At 44.3% G+C, this 19,285-nt stretch overlaps 1 protein-coding gene across 2 annotated transcripts in view; it reads left to right on the top strand.

Annotated features, from left to right (window-relative positions):
* EFCAB7 (EF-hand calcium binding domain 7) overlaps window positions 1-19,285 on the top strand; it is a 106,313-nt gene that overhangs the window by 23,710 nt on the left and 63,318 nt on the right. For both annotated transcript variants that reach the window (XM_073593814.1, XM_073593813.1), the window contains exon 3: window positions 7,024-7,235. In XM_073593814.1, coding sequence (XP_073449915.1) covers window positions 7,024-7,235 — 212 coding nt within the window. The remainder of the gene's footprint in view (window positions 1-7,023; window positions 7,236-19,285) is intronic.

Raw genomic sequence — 19,285 nt, 5'->3', positions numbered from 1 at the left:
TTGCTTGCTTGGGGGGGGGGGGGATGACACTCACAGACTTTACAAGTGGAGCTCCGAGGAAACCAGAAGTTCACGTGGGTAAACGTCCCTCCCTCAATTGACAAAAATCTGGGGTAATTTTCGTCACTGGAAATATGCCACTGACAAAAATAATGGCCAAAATAACACTGCTCCTAGCACAGTGACTGAGCTGTCAGAGACAGGTCCTAGTCTCTAGTAATGATCAGGATATGGGGGGGACTGGCTCACGATCATGTGACCACTGTGAGATCCAATCACTGTGGTCACATCATCATGCAGACCTTCCCGCCCTCTGGGACTTATAGCCCAGTTAAAGGGATGCTGGGGCTGGGCAGGAAAGGGTTAACATGACAAATCATATCTGAGATTTAGGTGATTGGGTTTAGATCTACTGGGTGGACTTTCTGCAGTCTCAGATTCTTCTGGAGCCCGTATCTCACTGATTGGTTTTGTTGTTTCTGGATCTGCTGTATAACCGTGATCGGCAATTATAAAAGATCCCAGTCAGGGACCATGCTCCCCTTATAGCATGTGATGCGGCATACTGGAGGCAGCCAGCACCGCGAGAGTTAAACCGCGCCGTTCTGCCGTGTTGACGGGGAGATAAATCCTGATGACATGTTGGATTTTTTCAGTCGTGATATCCTAATTACGCCATGGCTAGTTTAACAGGCGGTCACATTCAGCAGATGTGCTTAGCCTAATGAAGGCTTTCAACATTATGGCAGAAGATTTTTTTTTTCTCTTTCCCCCCCTAGCAGCTAATGGCAGGTTCCTCATAATCCCGCTTCAAAAATAGTAGCGGCGAGAACAAATGTTATCTCCTTTCGGCTTGTTATGTCTTTCATCTCTCTCCATGAACCACTTAAGCAATTGACCAATTATTATTCTGCAAAGCGCCGATGTCAAGGTCGCCCAGAACAGGCCGTTAGAATACCAAATATTTCCCATCGTTAAATGATGATTAAATCTCGATCATCTGCGGGGAAATGTATCCCTGGATCCTGGGTCATGGCGGTTAGGAGGACAGGCGATCCAGGCCCGGTTCTCATGAGACAAAATGAAGGAATGATAATAACATTGCCAGTATATAATTGACAGAGGATACCGTTACAGGACGAGGGTCACGTTACCCAATACATTTCAGCAAGCTGATTTAAAAAAAGACTGTTGTGCCAAGAAGGGTATGCTGGAGTTGTAGTTTAAAAGGTGGAAAAATTATGAGTACGGAGTGTTAATAGTGTTAATTTCGTCGATGAAAATATTTTCGTCTACGCAATTAACACTATTTTAGGCGACTAAAATGCCACTAAAATTAAAACGATTCAGATGACTAAAATACGACTAAAACTAAAATGGCATTTTAGTAAAAAAAGACTAAATAACTAAAAGTAAATTGAAATTTGACACTGGTTATATATCACAAAGGCTAAATCTGTGTCTGTAGTGCATGTTCCATAATAAAAAGATAAATAAAATGTTATTAGATTTTTACTGGAAATTTTTGAGAAATGTTTAAAAAGTCATTTTGGGCCAGAATATTACATAAAACCCCCTAAACATTATACGTTTTCTGAAAGCAGACACCCTAGAGCAGGGGTCTCAAACTGGTGGCCCTCCAGCTGTTGTAAAACTACAAGTCCCATCATGCCTCTGCCTGTGGGAGTCATGCTTGTAACTGTCAGCCTTGCAATGCCTCATGGGACTTGTAGTTTCACAACAGCTGGTGGGCCGCCAGTTTGAGACCCCTGCCCTAGAGAATGAAATAGTGGTAGTTCCATTTTTTTATGTCACACAATATTACCACAAAGGTGCAATATATTACCCAATTTTTTGGTAAAATTTAAAAGCTGAGGTTGCACCGAGAAGACAGATACCGAACATGTCAAACCTTAAATTTGCGTGCACCCGTGAAATGGCGACAAACTTCAGTACCCTACACACGCACACACAGTATATATACTGTATATACATATAAAAAAAAGGCGTCACACGGCCTCTGAAGACGTAATCACGTCCTTGCGACTCATCTGACAGGCACAGCTAGCGTCATCCCGGGACTCACCGCCACGGACGTTTGGTTTCGATCTCCAGGGGGTGTGAGCTTGTTGCAGTGCTAAGCTCTCAGACAGGCTATTTTTATCTTGTATTCTAGTAAGCATAATTTGTATACGGGGGGTATGGTTCTCATAATAAAAGGTTTTACACTATGGAGAGTATCCCCTTGTATTTTTACATGCTGTGATCTACCGAACTGAACCGTTCCTGTGAAGGGTGTCTGGATATCCAAAGAGGAGCTACAGGCTTAACCTCCTGAGAGGAATCTATAGGCTCTAGTTGTATTTTACTCTGGTGAGTAGATACACAAAGGGGGTTCCCAAGGTGATCGGTGATGGTGTAGAACAGGGATATGCAATTAGCGGACCTCCAGCTGTTGCAGAACTACAAGTCCCATGAGGCATAGCAAGACTCTGACAGCCACAAGCATGACACCCAGAGGCAGAAGCATGATGGGACTTGTAGTTTTGTAACAGCTGGAGGTCCGCTAATTGCATATCCCTGGTGTAGAAGCTCAACATTCTAAGCACAAGATTGTTTTTGACTTAAGGCACAACACATCTTCCTATTGTTATTGCATGGACGTTTTATTATTTCATTAATTTCTTTGGAAGAATGGTCTTTTCAAGATAACACTCCTTGCATGTTTTTGCTTGTTCTGTGATAGATTTATTGTTTATCTAGGAACCCATTCCTTTATTTATGTCAGCAGGAAGGGGGTGAGCAATTACATACTGCTTGGTATGAAACATTTACCATTGTACATTTAGGAATATTTTTAATAAGCGCTGTTAATATTTTGATTTTAAATTGAAGCATAATTTTCAAACTGAAGAAATGACACTTTGCTACAATATAAAGTAGTGAGTGTACAGCTTGTATAACAGTGTAAATTTACTGTCCCCTCAAAATAACTCAACACACAGCCATTAATGTCTAAACAGCTGGCAACAAAAGAGTGTACACCCCTAAGTGAAAATGTCCAAATTGGGCCCAATTAGCCATTTTTTCTCCACGGTGTCATGTGACTCGTTAGTGTTACAAGGCCTCAGGTGTGAATGGGGAGCAGGTGTGTTAAATTTGGTTTTATCGCTCTCTCTCATACTGGTCACTGGAAGTTCAACCAGGTACTCATGGCAAAGAACTCTCTGAAAAAAAGAATTGTTGTTCTACATAAAGAAGGATAGGCTATAAGAAGATTGCCAAGACCCTGAAACTGAGCTGCAGCACGGTGGCCAAGACCATACAGTAGTTTAACAGGACAAGGTCCACTCAGAACAGGCCTCGCCATGGTCGACCAAAGAAGTTGAGTACAGGTGCTCAGCATCATATCCAGAGGTTGTCTTTGGGAAATAGACGTATGAGTGCTGCCAGCATTGCTGCAGAGGTTGAAGGGGTGAGGGGTCATCTCGTCAGTGCTCAGACCATACGCCGCACACTGCATCAAATTGGTCTGCATGGCTGACGTCCCAGAAGGAAGCCTCTTCTAAAGATGATGCACAAGAAAGCCCGTAAACAGTTTACTGAAGACAAGCAGACTAAGAACATGGATTACTGGAACCATGTGCTGTGGTCTGATGAGACCAAGATAAACTTATTTGGTTCAGATGGTGTCAAGCGTGTGTGGCGGCAACCAGGTGAGGAGTATAAAGACAAGTGTGTCTTGTCTACAGTCAACAACAAGGAGAGGGGCGCCTCTGAGTATAAATCATAAATACATTTTATTAAAACAACAATATCCACTCACATAAAAGTTGGAAGAGTTGCATTCGGGTCGGTTGGCTGGGCTGGAGAGATGCGGTGGAACTACAGGTCACAGTGGTTCCTGCAGGGCATGCCAGGTCCAGAAAGGATTAGTTCTTGCAGTCTCTTTCAGCAAACAGTCCAACGCAAATCCTGCTGAGTTAGGAGCCAGATTGTATCCCAGATGCAAGGATAAGGGTTCCAGGAGGAGGGAGAGAGAGCTGCGTGGGACGCCAGAGCATCCGTTCAGCCGTGCTGCTGCTCACTTGTTAGTTAGTGAAGAGCCTCTAGGATGGAACACGGCCGGCCGAGCCGGGAATCACAAACGAGGCTTGGGGAGCAAATACAGCGTGGCGCCCGGTGATGATGCCACATGTATGCGACGCGTTTCAGAATAGGCTTGCCATTGGTGGACGAATGGCCGCATTCCTTTCTCAAGCATCTTTCTCACGCAGTAGACCAACACCAGCAATTGACACGGCTCTCCAAATCATCACTGACTGCGGAAAATTTAGCATTTCATTTGGAAATCTGGATCCCAGAGTCTGGAGGAAGAGTGGAGAGGCACAGAATCCAAGTTGCATGAGGTCCAATGTTAAGTTTCCACAGTAAGTGACGATTTAGGGGGTCATGTCATCTGCTGGTGTTGGTCCCCTGTGTTTTATCAAGTCCAAAGTCAGTGCAGCCCTCTACCAGGAAATTCTAGAGGACTTCATTCTTCCCTCTGCTGACCAGCTTTGTGGAGATGCTGATTTCATTTTCCAGTAGGACTTGGCACCTGCCCACACTGCCAAAAGTACCAATACCTGGTTTAACCACTTCAGCCCCTGAAGATTTGGCTGCTGAATGACCAGGCCATTTTATGCGATTCGGCACTGCGTCGCTTTAACTGACAAGTGTGCGGTGCTGCACCCAAACAAAATTGACGTCCTTTTTTTCCCACAAATAGAGCTTTCTTTTGGTGTTTTTAATCATCTGTGCGGTTTTTATTTTTTGCGCTATAAACAAAAAAAGAGCGACAATTTTGGCTGCTGAATGACCAGGCCATTTTTTGCGATTCGGCACTGCGTCGCACTGCCAAAAGTACCAATACCTGGTTTAACGATCATGGTATCACTGTGCTTGATTGGCCAGAAAACTCACCCGACCTAATACCTATAGAGAATCTGTGGGGTATTGTCAAGAGGAAGATGTGAGACCCCAGACCCAACAATGCAGACGAGCTGAAGGGCGCTATTACAGCAACCTGGGCTTCCATAACACCTCAGCAGTGCCACAGGCTGATCACCTCCATGCCACGCCGCATTGATGCAGTAATTCATGCAAAAGAACCCCCAACCAAGTATTGAGTGCATACTATACTGTACATGGACATACTTTACAGTAAGCCAACCTTTTTTGTATTAAAAATCCTTTTTTTTTTTTTTTTTTTTATTGGTCCTATGTAATATTCTACATTTCTGAGATACTGAATTTTGGGTTTTCACTAGCTGTAAGCCATAATCATCAAAATTAAAAAGAAAGAAATGCTTGAAATATATCACTCTGTGTGTGTAACACATCTATATAAAATATATGAGTTTCTTTTTTTTAATTGAATTACTGAAATAAATTAACTTTTTGATGATATTCTAATTTTATGAGATGCACCTGTAGTATGCTGTCCTTTCAGAGCGCAGTGCACATGCGTTGGTGACGTTATCGATTGCAGAACTAAAGAATATCTCCTAAGCGGTGCATGTTTAAGAAGATATTCCTTGTACCTACAGGTAAGTTTTATTAAAAGCTTACCTGAAGGTACAAGTTAAAAATTGTGGACTGTTCAACAAATGACGCAATGATACTACATGGTCAACACACATCTTGTGCAGGTGAAAAACAGGTGCAGGTAGGAAGGTTTTTAATGCCTTTATAGTAGAATTCTGGGTTTAACATGACTTTGATTAGTTTGTTTGGGCCAAGCTGGCCCAGATCCTCTTAGCCCAGGTCATCCTAGACCAGGAATCTCCAAACTACAGCCCTCAAACTGTTGCAGAACTACAAGTCCCATGAGGCATTGTAAAGCTCTGACATTCACAGACATGACTAGGCATGATGGGAATTGTAATTTCTGAATAACTGGAGGGCCACAGTTTGGAGACCCCTAGACCCTTCCCCAGCCCGTGACTGGAGAGTGAAAGGAGAAGCAGCACATTGATGAGCTCATCTCTCTGTCATCCTGCTCTCTTCTCCTATCCGTATGCTTTCTGTCAGCACATGAACTGATTGGTTTTGTGACAATCAGGGGTCAGGCTCGAAGAGCAGTTGCTATAACAGTTGAGGGACTACCACTGACCAGCAGGATAGGTACACAGGCAGTCACCCTGGCAGGTGACACAGACTCACCTGAGGTGTGGAGTCTAAGTACTAACCTGTGTTCACTAGAGCTCCTGATGGTGGAGATGGATTTAGCTACGTGTTTGTACCAGGTCGTGGTCCTCACGATCTCCCCACCAGGGGATGATCAAGCCGGGGTCCAGTAGCGGATAAAAAGGTAAGGAACAAACACAAGGTTAGTCAGTAAACAAGACAAAAGGTCAGTAATGAGTAGTTACAGGTTGGTATAAGGCAGAAACGTAGTCGAAGAAAAAGCCAAGGGTCGATAATGAGTGGTAGCAAAATATGGACGGCAGCAGGGAAGACGAGAGCGAGTTACTGGCTGAGAAAGCACAATGATCTGGCAAACAGGAGGTGCAAAGACATAGCTTAAAACAGGAAATTCATGGGGGGAGCAAAGAGTTCAAGGTTCAGCAGAAGTCAAGGCACAAGGCAGGGTTGTTCAATGGATCAAACAGGGTGCTGTCCAGCATCTCAGGTAGCTCCGTGAGAAGAGTCATTGCCAGACCCAGCAGAGGTCCCAGGTTCAAGTCCAGGCCCTGAAAGGTTCCTTGTGCTTCTTCTTCCTCCCACACCCCAGTACTGCTGTACAGGGACTGCAAGCGGCTGATACCAGGTCACATTCAGGTACTAAACACTGCTTGCATTTAAAAAAAAACACACATTTAATGATGCATTAATGGTTACAGAGCTGAATTAATTTGTGTCTACCTAGAGTTCAGCTTCAAATCGTGCATGATGTTATACTCAGCAGGTTTCCTGCACCTTGCACACTTATTTATTTCCCCTCTCTCTCTCTCTCTCTCTCTCTCTCTCTTTGTACAGTTCTCCAACAGGCCGGACGTAACTTATCAAAGAGGACTCTCAGCAAGTACTGGACCGCAAAGACCAAGGAATTAAACTTTGATGATTTCTGTGCCATCGTTAAAAGAGAGAAACCTGCCGCAAAGGCAGACCTGATGAAAGCCTTCCGAAAAATGGATCCTGGGAACAAAGGATATGTTTTACATGATGACCTGTATAAAGTCCTCACCACAGTATGTACTGTAATTCCTTCAAATGTTCCATTGTTAGAGCAGGCCTATAGTTCCTTCAAATGTTCCATTGTTAGAGCAGGCCTATAGTTCCTTCAAATGTTCCATTGTTAGAGCAGGCCTATAGTTCCTTCAAATGTTCCATTGTTAGAGCAGGCCTATAGTTCCTTCAAATGTTCCATTGTTAGAGCAGGCCTATAGTTGCATGCTCAGATAAATGTATGTTTTCAATCTCTCTGGGGTAATAGAGGCATAACTAGAACCTTCAGGGCCCCAGTGCAAAAAGCCATGAAGAGCCCCTGACCGCTTAGGCCCTTTCTATTGGTCCCGGGGCCCTTCCGTCTGAGCTCGGGGTCCTTCCCTCTGAGCCCAGGACCCTTTACTCCTGTTGCTGGGCTCTTTATAAGCCCCGATTCACACTGTTGCGACTTATCATGCAACTTGCGACATATAAAGTCGCATGACAAGTCAAAACACATTATTTTAATGGATGATTTCTTAATCAAGGCGACTCAAGTCACAGCGACACATAAAAAAAAAATGTTCCTGCACTACTTTACTTCGACTTTGGTGCAATTTGAGTGCCATTGACTACAAGGTTAAATCACAAAAGTTGCAAGTTACAAGTCCAAGTGTAGTTGCGAGCAAGTTGCACACCTTGGTATTGCAGCAGTGTGAACCGAGCTTTATGGTCCCGCAGTGGCAACCTTTCACATGTTCTGCAGCGGGGCCCCCTTCCTGCCTCCTTGGGGTGCCCCACAGTGGTGGAACGCCAGGGCCTAGACCCAATTGCAACCTTTGCCACCCTGATAGTTTTGCCACTGGGCAAGGAATGGATTAATAAAGCTAGCCTAGAATACCTGCTGCTGGGGATTCCCACATTAGTCGGTCACATGACCAGATGGCAGACTACACAGCAGTATTGGCTCGTGTGGCCATTAAGTATATTAAAATAAAATGTATAGCACATATTTTCTTTTTCTTTGTTATGGTCAGGACAATGTTTGTAAGATATCTTTCTTTAACCCTTTTTACAACCGTGTACATGTGTGGCGGTAAAAAAGTGGGCTTTAACGCTCGCAAGCCGCACATAAAGGGACACCGGGTAGGGCAGGAAGGTGTTAAAGGGAAGGTCTCTGTACAGCCAAATGTTTGTGAACACCTAGCCATCACACCTATATGAGCTTGTTGAACGTTCCATTCCCAAAACCATGGAAATGGCCCCACATTGTGGTTCAAACAGGTTTCACTCTTCTGGGAAGACTTTTCTCAAGATTTAGGAGTGTGTCTGTAGAAAATTTCTGCCGATTTAGCCAAAAAACAACAGGTGAAGTCAGGTACGGATGTTGGATGAGAAGATCTGGCTTACAATCAGTGTTCCAGTTCATTCCAAAGGTGCTCAATAGAGTTGAGGTCAGGGCTCTGTGCAGGACATGATTTCTGTCATATCAAAGTCATTTAAAGGAGACGTCTAGCCTGAGCTCATTTGGCTGGGCTTCTCCTCTGGATCACAGGAGTGCCATTCATTTTGGCACTTCTGCAACCCGTTTTCAGCAGAGAGCGGTCTGAAGTCCGCTTTCTGCTGACGTCACCAAGATCAGTCCAGGCACCGCGTCATCCTGACTTCCGAAGTCTGGATGCGGCAGCTGCCTGGACTGATGGCAGTCTCAGCCTCTCAGCGAGACGCTGAGATGGCCGCTCCCCACCCCTCCACAGCTCAGCGCTCCAATGAGCGTGGAGGAGCAGAGCGGAGAGACGCTGACTAACAGTCTGCATCTCTCCTCTTGGGGATCTGTGAGAACCGAGCCATCAGCAGTGTTCGATGGCTCGGTTCTCAGTGAAGAGGCAGCGGGGGACAGATGCTGCATCACTTAGGTGAGTATGATTGGCCAATAAAAAAAACAAAAAAAAAAACTTCTCTTTGAAGTACTATAAAACCCCCAGCAAAAAATCCTGTTTCCCTCTAGCTCCACATAACTAGCTGTATACATTTTTTGTTGCATCATTTTGGACCAAGCGCTTACATTTCCCTTTTAGAAGATCTCTGTGCTCTGTTCTGCTCCACTGTGCTTGTTAGCAACTCTATTTCCCTTACCTCTGTTTACTAGTTAACCGCTTTAATTCACCTACTCCATACTAACCTGATAGCCGTCACTTCTCCATTCCCCTACATTCAGACCTGCGCAGGGAGCAATATACTGTATATAATGACCCAACATAGATCAGAATTCATACACTGCTCAGTTTATTTCCGGGTACAGCATATTTTATAGTATACAACCAGGATATAGCCAGGCCTGCCTACTCATTGTTTACCTCCAATCCAGGCCAGGCTAAAAACCTCCCTCCATGTATAGACATATTATTCATAATATATATGCGGACGATACTAAGCTCAGCAAGGCAATAACTTCTCGGCAGGATGTGGAAACCTTGCAAGAAGATCTGAACAAATTAATGGGGTGGGCAACTACATGGCAAATGAGGTTCAATGTAGAAAAATGTAAAATAATGCATTTGGGTGGCAAAACTATGAATGCAATCTATACACTGGGGGGAGAACCTCTGGGGGAATCTAGGATGGAAAAGGACCTGGGGGTCCTAGTAGATGATAGGCTCAGCAATGGCATGCAATGCCAAGCTGCTGCTAACAAAGCAAACAGAATATTGGCATAAAAAAGGGGATCAACTCCAGAGATAAAACAATAATTTTCCTGCTCTACAAGACTCTGGTCCGTCCGCACCTGGAGTATGCTGTCCAGTTCTGGGCACCAGTCCTCAGGAAGGTGGAAATGGAGCGAGTACAAAGAAGGGCAACAAAACTAATAAAGGGTCTGGAGGATCTTAGTTATGAGGAAAGGTTGCAAGCACTGAACTTATTCTCTCTGGAGAAGAGACGCTTGAGAGGGCATATGATTTCAATTTACAAATACCGTACTGGTGACCCCACAATAGGGATAAAACTTTTTCACGGAAGTTTAACAAGACACATGGCCACTCATTAAAATTAGAAGAAAAGAGGTTTAACCCTAAACTACGTAGAGGGTTCTTTACTGTAAGTGCGGCAAGGATGTGGAATTCCCTTCCACAGGTGGTGGTCTCAGCGGGGAGCATCGATCGTTTCAAGAAACTATTAGATAAGCACCTGAACTACCGCAACATACAGGGATATACAATGTAATACTGACATATAATCACACGCATAGGTTGGACTTGATGGACTTGTGTCTTTTTTCGACCTCACCTACTATGTAACTATGTAACATATCTTGCCTGACATTGTACAGACAGTTCTTTAACAGTAAACAGGTTATTACATTACCTTGTCCCAGACTCTAGCTTGCGGTTAGCACAAGATTGCAACAAGACTTCTTCTTTCTCTATAGACTTGTTTTCTACTTTTAACTACAGAAGCAATTATATATTTAAAGGAGTATTGTAGCCTTAGGTTTCAATAATAGCAGAAAGCAGTATAAATATTAAGGGGGCTTTTAGAAGATTCTTTCAGCTCTTTCCAGAATGTCTGGTTGGGAATCAATCACTTTTATAATTGGATTGGATCTGCAGCGTCAGGACTACATGTCCCATGATTATTGGCATGTTGATCATAGTGTGTACGCTTGCCCTAAGCACTTCATTGGAGCACCCAAACACAGGATAGAATAACAGGTAATAATACAGTCCCGGTTGGCCGTTTACAGGTCAGGGTGGCCACGTTGGGCCTCCTGAATGACCCTGCAAGGCAGCAGAACCATCCAATAGGTGGAGTAAAAAAAAAAACCCACAGTACCTTTACTGGTTTGTTATGCTGCAAACAAAAATGATGCAAACAAAAAGGGACAGGCCGAGGAGGCTCCATTTGTTTGAATGCAGAGGCCGGGCGTGACGATGGCGCCTGGCATTCGAGCGATCATAGAGACTCCGGTGACCATCTGGTCCGCCGGAAATCTCTATGGTAAACGTCCGGGGCCGGCGGATCCTGTCTCCAACTCACCGATGCAAACAGTGAGTCGGTAGAAGCAACGGAAGGCGGCGGGAGGGGGAGGACATCGCCTCTCGCCACCCGTAAGAACAATCAAGCAGTGGAACAGCCTCTATGATTGTTCTTATGGTGTAGGGAATTGCTGGCTGAAAAAAACGATATCTGAATGATGCCTGTAGCTGCAGGCATCATTCAGATATACCCGCACAAAATCAAGGACGTCATATGACGGCCGGCGGGAGGGAATCGGTTAAAAAAGATCAATCAAACATCTCCGATCGCTAGGTTCCCAGAGCTCCATGAGCAGAGAGCTAGTGACTGTCAGTCACCACTGTCTGCCCTGCCCCTCCAGCGCCCACTGGAAAGCTGGGCTGTGGAGGGGGTGGGAGTGGCCCGCTCAGACTCTCAGTGGCTTGCTGAGAGGCTGAGCCGGGTGCCAGCCTAGGCATGTGGGCGGATCCCGACCATGTGGTCACAATCTTTCTTGAGCCTGGACCAGCTCTTTGACGTCAGCCGACAGCAGGCTTCAGCCCGCTGTCAGCTAAAAACGGGTCACACGAGTGCAGAACGAACTGCACTTCTGTCATCCACAGGAGAAGTACAGCCTCTACTTCTCCTTTAAACTAAAGATTATACTTTATATATTTAGTTCAATAAAAAATGAGCTCTGGTTGGACTTGTTTAACTAAAAATGATTATTAAAATGGAGGGTCTGGTAAGGGCTCCATCTTACATTGTATGTATTTTTTATGACCAAGAATTTTTAGCATAACATTGGTCTGATAATTTGAATAATTGTCACTTCATAAAAAGGATGTCCTGGAACAGGAAATGGTGCAGAGATAGGAAACTAGATTAATCAGGGGCACAGAGGACCTCCGCCATGAGAAAAGATGAATCGAATGTATTCACCCTCGAGGAAGGGAAATTAAGGAGGTGTGGGTTATGATCACCTTCTATAAATAAATTAAAAATGGCATATACAGAAAATACAGTGGGAAAATGTTAAATCCTAAATTAGAAAGTGGAACTTTAGTAATTTTTTCATCTTTCCATCTAATAAATCTTCTGCCCTTGTTGTTGTTTTAACTTTGGATAGTAAAACGTTTTTTTTCTGCCAGTAAATCCCTTATACAGACCACTTCCTGTTTCTTGTCTGGTCATTAGCCTAGGCTTATGACATCATGCACAGCTCTTTCTCACTCACCTGAGAGTTTGCCAGGAAGGGAGAAGGGATGAGTCAAAAGAGGGCCAATGAGAGCTGCGGAGCTGGAGGTGTGCCTCTGTGTGTCTGTGTAAATCCAGGAAGTGAACAGGCAGCAGCTTCAGCTGCCCACGGTTAAAATGGATGCAGCTAGACTTAGTGGAGGGAGATTTCTGCAGCATATTTGGCAAGTACAGAATCACAGTATATATAATATAATATGCAAAGTGGTTGGAGGGAAGCTTCAGAATGGCAAAGATGGTTTTATTTCAAAGTATGTGAGCAGACTGCAGTTCCTCTTAAAAGAAAGAAGAATTGTATGAGAGTGGGAGAAAAGGAGTTTAACCACTTCAGCCCCGGAAGGATTTACCCCCTTCCTGCCCAGAGCACTTTTTACAATTTGGCACTGCGTCGCTTTAACTGCTAATTGCGCGGTCATGGAATGCTGTACCCAAACGAAATTTGCGTCCTTTTCTTCCCACAAATGGAGCTTTCTTTTGATGGTACTTGATCACCTCTGTGGTTTTTATTTTTTGCGCTATACACGGAAAAAGACCGAAAATTTTGAAAAAAATTGATATTTTCTACTTTTTGTTCTAAAAAAAATCCAATAAACTCAATTTTAGTCATACATTTAGGCCAAAATGTATTCGGCCACATGTCTTTGGTAAAAAAAATGTCAATAAGTGTATATTTATTGGTTTGCGCAAAAGTTATAGCGTCTACAAACTAGGGTACATTTTCTGGAATTTACACAGCCTTTAATTTATGACTGCATATGTCGTTTCTTGAGGTGCTAAAATGGCAGGGCAGTACAAAACCCCCACAAATGACCCCATTTTGGAAAGTAGACACCCCAAGGAAATTGCTGAGAGGCATGTTGAGCCCATTGAATATTATTTTTTTTTTTGTCCCAAGTGATTGAATAATGACAAAAAAAAAAAAAATTACAAAAAGTTGTCACTAAATGATATATTGCTCACACAGGCCATGGGCATATGTGGAATTGCACCCCAAAATACATTTAGCTGCTTCTCCTGAGTATGGGGATACCACATGTGTGGGACTTTTTGGGAGCCTAGCCGCGTACGGGGCCCCGAAAACCAATCACTGCCTTCAGGAGTTCTAAGGGCGTACATTTTTGATTTTACTCCTCACTACCTATCACAGTTTTGAATGCCATAAAATGCCCAGATGGCATAAACCCCCCCCCCCAAATGACCCCATTTTGGAAAGTAGACACCCCAAGCTATTTGCTCAGAGGCATGGTGAGTCCATGGAATGTTTTATATTTTGACACAAGTTGCGGGAAAGTGACAAATTTTTTTTTTTTTTTTTTTTTTTTTTGCACAAAGTTGTCACTAAATGATATATTGCTCACACAGGCCATGGGCATATGTGGAATTGCACCCCAAAATACATTTAGCTGCTTCTCCTGAGTATGGGGATACCACATGTGTGGGACTTTTTAGGAGCCTAGCCGCGTACGGGGCCCCGAAAACCAATCACCGCCTTCAGGATTTCTAAGGGCGTGAATTTTTGATTTCACTCTTCACTGCCTATCACAGTTTCAGAGGCCATGGAATGCCCAGGTGGCACAAACCCCCCCCAAATGACCCCATTTTGGAAAGTAGACACCCCAAGCTATTTGCTGAGAGGCATGGTGAGTATTTTGCAGCTCTCATTTGTTTTTGAAAATAAAGAAAGACAAGAAAAAAAAATTTTTTTTTTCTTTTTTCAATTTTCAAAACTTTGTGACAAAAAGTGAGGTCTGCAAAATACTCACTATACCTCTCATCAAATAGCTTGGGGTGTCTACTTTCCAAAATGGGGTCATTTGGGGGGGTTTGTGCCACCTGGGCATTCCATGGCCTCTGAAACTGTGATAGGCAGTGAAGAGTGAAATCAAAAATTTACGCCCTTAGAAAGCCTGAAGGCGGCGCTTGGTCTTCGGGGTCCCGTACGCGGCTAGGCTCCCAAAAAGTCCCACACATGTGGTATCCCCATACTCAGGAGAAGCAGCAGAATGTATTTTGGGGTGTAATTTCACATATTCCCATGGCATGTTTGAGCAATATATCATTTAGTGACAACTTTGTGCAAAAAAAAAAAAAAAAAATTGTCTCTTTCCCGCAACTTGTGTCACAATATAAAATATTCCATGGACTCGACATGCCTCTCAGCAAATAGCTTGGGGTGTCTACTTTCCAAAATGGGGTCATTTGGGGGGGTTTTGAACTGTCCTGGCATTTTATGCACAACATTTAGAAGCTTATGTCACATATCACCCACTCTTCTAACCACTTGAATACAAAGCCCTTTCTGACACTTTTTGATTACATGAAAAAATTATTTTTTTTGCAAGAAAATTACTTTGAACCCCCAAACATTATATATTTTTTTAAAGCAAATGCCCTACAGATTAAAATGGTGGGTGTTTCATTTTTTTTTTCACACAGTATTTGCGCAGCGATTTTTCAAACGCATTTTTTGGGGAAAAAACACACTTTTTTAAATTTTAATGCACTAAAACACACTATATTGCCCAAATGTTTGATGAAATAAAAAAGATGATCTTAGACCGAGTACATGGATACCAAACATGACATGCTTTAAAATTGCGCACAAACGTGCAGTGGCGACAAACTAAATACATTTTTAAAAGCCTTTAAAAGCCTTTACAGGTTACCACTTTAGATTTACAGAGGAGGTCTACTGCTAAAATTACTGCCCTCGATCTGACCTTCGCGGTGATACCTCACATGCATGGTGCAATTGCTGTTTACATTTGACGCCAGACCGACGCTTGCGTTCGCCTTAGCGCGAGAGCAGGGGGGACAGGGGTGCTTTTTTTTTTTTCTTTATTATTTTTTTGCTTTTTTATCTTATTTTTAAACTGTTCCTTTCATATTTTTTTTTTTAAATCATTTTTATTGTTATCTCAGGGAATGTAAATATCCCCTATCATAGCAATAGGTGGTGACAGGTACTCTTTTTTGAAAAAATTGGGGTCTAGTAGACCCTAGATTTCTCCTCTGCCCTCAAAGCATCTGACCACACCAAGATCGGTGTGATAAAATGCTTTCCCAATTTCCCAATGGCGCTGTTTACATCCGGCAAAATCTAAGTCATAAAATGCTCGTAGCTTCCTGTTTCTTAGGCCATAGAGATGTTTGGAGCCACTCTGGTCTCTGATCAGCTCTATGGTCAGCTGGCTGAATCACCGGCTGCATTCTCAGGTTCCCTGTTGAGACAGGAGAGCCAGAGAAAAACACGGAAGACGGGGGGGGGGGCATTCCCTCCCACTGCTTGTAAAAGCAGTCTAGAGGCTAATTAGCCACTAGGATTGCTTTTACATGAAAGCCGACCGCTGGCTGAAAAGAATGATACCAAGATGATACCTAAACCTGCAGGCATCATTCTGGTATAACCACTCAAAGTCGTGAATGGCGTACCTGAAGACAAAAAAGCACAGTAAACAGTAAAGTATAAAAAATTGCATACCTGAAAAGCAAACATGATAAAACATAATAACAATAAAACATTGCAGAATAGAATACAGTAAAAAAGAGCAGAACAATAGAGAGAGAATAGAGCGAGAGAGAACAATAAAACGACAACTATTTTTTTTTATTTTATATTTTTGTATGTGTTTTTTTTTTTTGTTTTTTTTTTTTTACACTTTTTTTTGTAACTAACTTTTATAACTGTAACCGGTTCCAGGTTCGGGTCTCTCAAAATGTGATGGCATCTTGGGAGACCCTGTGAAAGTGTGTCCTAGTCTGTGCAATGCCGTACCCTACTCTAATACTCAACTAGTGAATGGTAGCGTTCAAAACATTCACCAATGCAAAGACCAGGATTGTCAGGACAGGAGGGACAATAATAGCGGGTGTCACGTCTATATCCACGCTTGCTGCAGACACAACATCTTTTTTGAGGGGGTTCGTTGGGTAGGGGTACTCGGGAGGACATAAAGAAAATGCCTCTCATGCAGCCGACTGCATTTGGTTGGGGATGTGAATGGGGGAAGTACGGGCGCTGCAGAAGTGGTCGGTTCCCAATTAGGATTGGCGAATGCAGCAGGAAGGGCACTATGGGCACGACGGGCCTGTGTTTGTCTTTTTGGTGGCAGCGGGACACTACTTGTGCTTGCCACCTCACCAGCTTGAACTGCACTTATGGGACTCGCCACGTCACCAAGTGTTACTGCAGTGCTGGTTTGACTATGACCGGGGTGTAATAGGCCGCTGGTGCTTGCCAGTTCACCAAAACGCTACCAAAAAAACTGTTAGCGATCGCAGGGATCAGGCCTGACTCTGCGAACGCTGCAGTTATGTGTTTAGTGTTTTGTAAGTGACAGTGATCGATCGATACTGCACTTGGGTGGGCTGGGCCAGGCAGAGGGGCAAAACGCAGGTGCTAGCAGGTATCTGGGCTGATCCCGCTAACACTGTGTTTTGGGAACCCTAAACTGCTGGGGACGCTAGTATAGATCTGATCGGATCAGGTATTGATCTGATCAGATACTATACCACTAAGGGAGGTGTACGGTGCGTGTGTGGGTGTTAGCGCGACTGGCGCTAACCTGACGCTGCCTGGGGCTTGCCAGTTCACCAAAACGCTACCAAAAAAACTGTTAGCGATCGCAGGGATCAGGCCTGACTCTGCGTACGCTGCAGTTATGCATTTAGCGTTTTGTAAGTGACAGTGATCGATCGATACTGCACTTGGGTGGACTGGGCCGGGCGGAGGGGCAAAACGCAGGTGCTAGCGGGTATCTGGGCTGATCCCGCTAACACTGCGTTTTTGGGAACCCTAAACTGCTGGGGACGACAGTATAGATCTGATCGGATCAGATATTGATCCGATCAGATACTATACCACTAAGGGAGGCGTATGCTGCGTGCGTGGGTGTTAGCGGTACTGGCGCTAATCCGACGCATATCACCCCCGGGCGATCAGGGGGCTAAACCTTTATTCGGTAATAAACGGCGGGTGCCCTGACACTATAAAAAATAAACAAACTAACCAGCGTCACCCGTAACGGTTATACGGTGATCAGTGGTGAAAGGGTTAACTAGGGGGCCATCAAGGGGTTAAAACATTTATTAGGTAGTATATAGGGGTCCCTGTCGCTATAAAATGCTGACGGCGAACCTAAATATTTACGTTCCTAACTAGCGTCACCAGCGACACTAATACAGCGATCAGAAAAATGATCGCTTAGCGACACTGGTGACGGGGGGTGATCAAGGGGTTAAAACTTTATTAGGGGGGGTTAGGGGGGTATCCTAGACCTAAAGGGGGCTAACACTAACTGCCCTACCACAGTAACTGTCACTAACTGACACCATGCAGTAATCAGAAAAAAAAAAAAAAAATACTGCTTGGTGTCAGTGTTACAGGGAGGGGGGGGGGGGGTGATTGGGGGGGGATCGGGGGGCGATCGGGGGGGGGGGTCGGGGGTGTAAAGTATGCCTGGCATGTTCTACTGTGTGTGTGTGTTGGTGCACTTACATGTCTTCTCTCCTCGGCGCTGGAACGGAAACTGCCGAGCCGAGGAGAGATGACATCACATCCTCTGCCTGTGTGTACTATACACAGGCAGGGGATGTTCCTCATTGGCTGGGAGCGATCGCGAGGGGGGGGCCACGATCGGGTGGTCTCCCCCTCGTCTCTCATCGCTCCTAGCCAAATGCCGACCGCCGCTGGCCCCGGGGGGGGGGGGGTCCGATCGGACCCCCCGCCCGCGGGAAGGCAATCACGTATGGGTACGTGATTTTGCCTGCCCGTGCCATTCTGCTCACGTATATATGCGTGAGGCGGTCGGCAAGTGGTTAAAGTGGTTGTAAACCTCAGACATTAAATATAAACAAAGCATATATCTCTATAGTGTGTACTCAATTAAGAGCACTAATTGTCATTCCTGTCTGTTGACTTGTTCCTTTGCTATCTGCACAAGTCACTTCTGACAAATTTTCCTGGCACCAAGAGGTAAAAAGATGACAGGGGAGCTTCCAGAACACAGCCTGTGATGTACAGCCTCAGCACTGTTCCTGTGTGTTGTGTGAAGGGGTGTGTCCCTTCCCTCCAATCAGCTCCCAGAGCTCTCCTCACTGAGCTCTGCAGTGTGTAATTTCAGCTCTCTGCCCCCTTTTTTCTGACAGCTCAGACAAAATTTATAAACTCTGGACTTTCTACAGAGGTAGAGAAGAGAAGACTGCAGATAAACAGGTACAACTTATGTAGAAGGATTTGTTTTATCTCTGTGTAGCATCCGAGGCCAGTCACTTCACCGGTTGTAAGGGTTTACAACCACTTTAAAAGGTACAAGGACTTTTCTGCAATTGTCCTTTTTAAAGTTGAACTCCGGTCATGAAAAACCTTTACCCTTGCATTGGGTCCCCCTCCCCACTGTAAGGGTTAACTGCCTGTTTCGCCTAGGGGATGATGAATGGAGTGATATATCGTACTTATTAATCACTACCCTGGAAGCTGATCCTTTTCTTAGGATACCGCTGGTATCGTCCATAAGAAACTTTATTGGCGATTGGTCAGACAGGACATGGTTCTATCATGGTGTACTATCTGCGCAGTCTCCAATAGTTTCTTGTTAATGATACCAGCGGTGTGTGACCATGCTTTTCAACTGGCATAAAATTGTATTATTATAATTATAAGCAGATGTCCAGAACAACCTACCTTCCTTACATCAGATGTCAAGAGCCCCCCCCCCCCACCATAAGAAGTCAAGAGTTCCCATTTATTATCAATCAACTGTGTTTACTCTTTTTAAATCATAATTACAACAGAAACTACCCAAATGACCCTCAAAAGTTTACATACCCTGGTGATTTTGGCCTG

The sequence above is a fragment of the Aquarana catesbeiana genome, linkage group LG07, assembly GCF_042186555.1.
Source record: "Aquarana catesbeiana isolate 2022-GZ linkage group LG07, ASM4218655v1, whole genome shotgun sequence".
Taxonomy (NCBI): domain Eukaryota; kingdom Metazoa; phylum Chordata; class Amphibia; order Anura; family Ranidae; genus Aquarana; species Aquarana catesbeiana.
The sequence above is the reverse complement of the archived record's forward strand: the minus strand, read 5'-3'. Positions and strand labels throughout refer to the sequence as shown.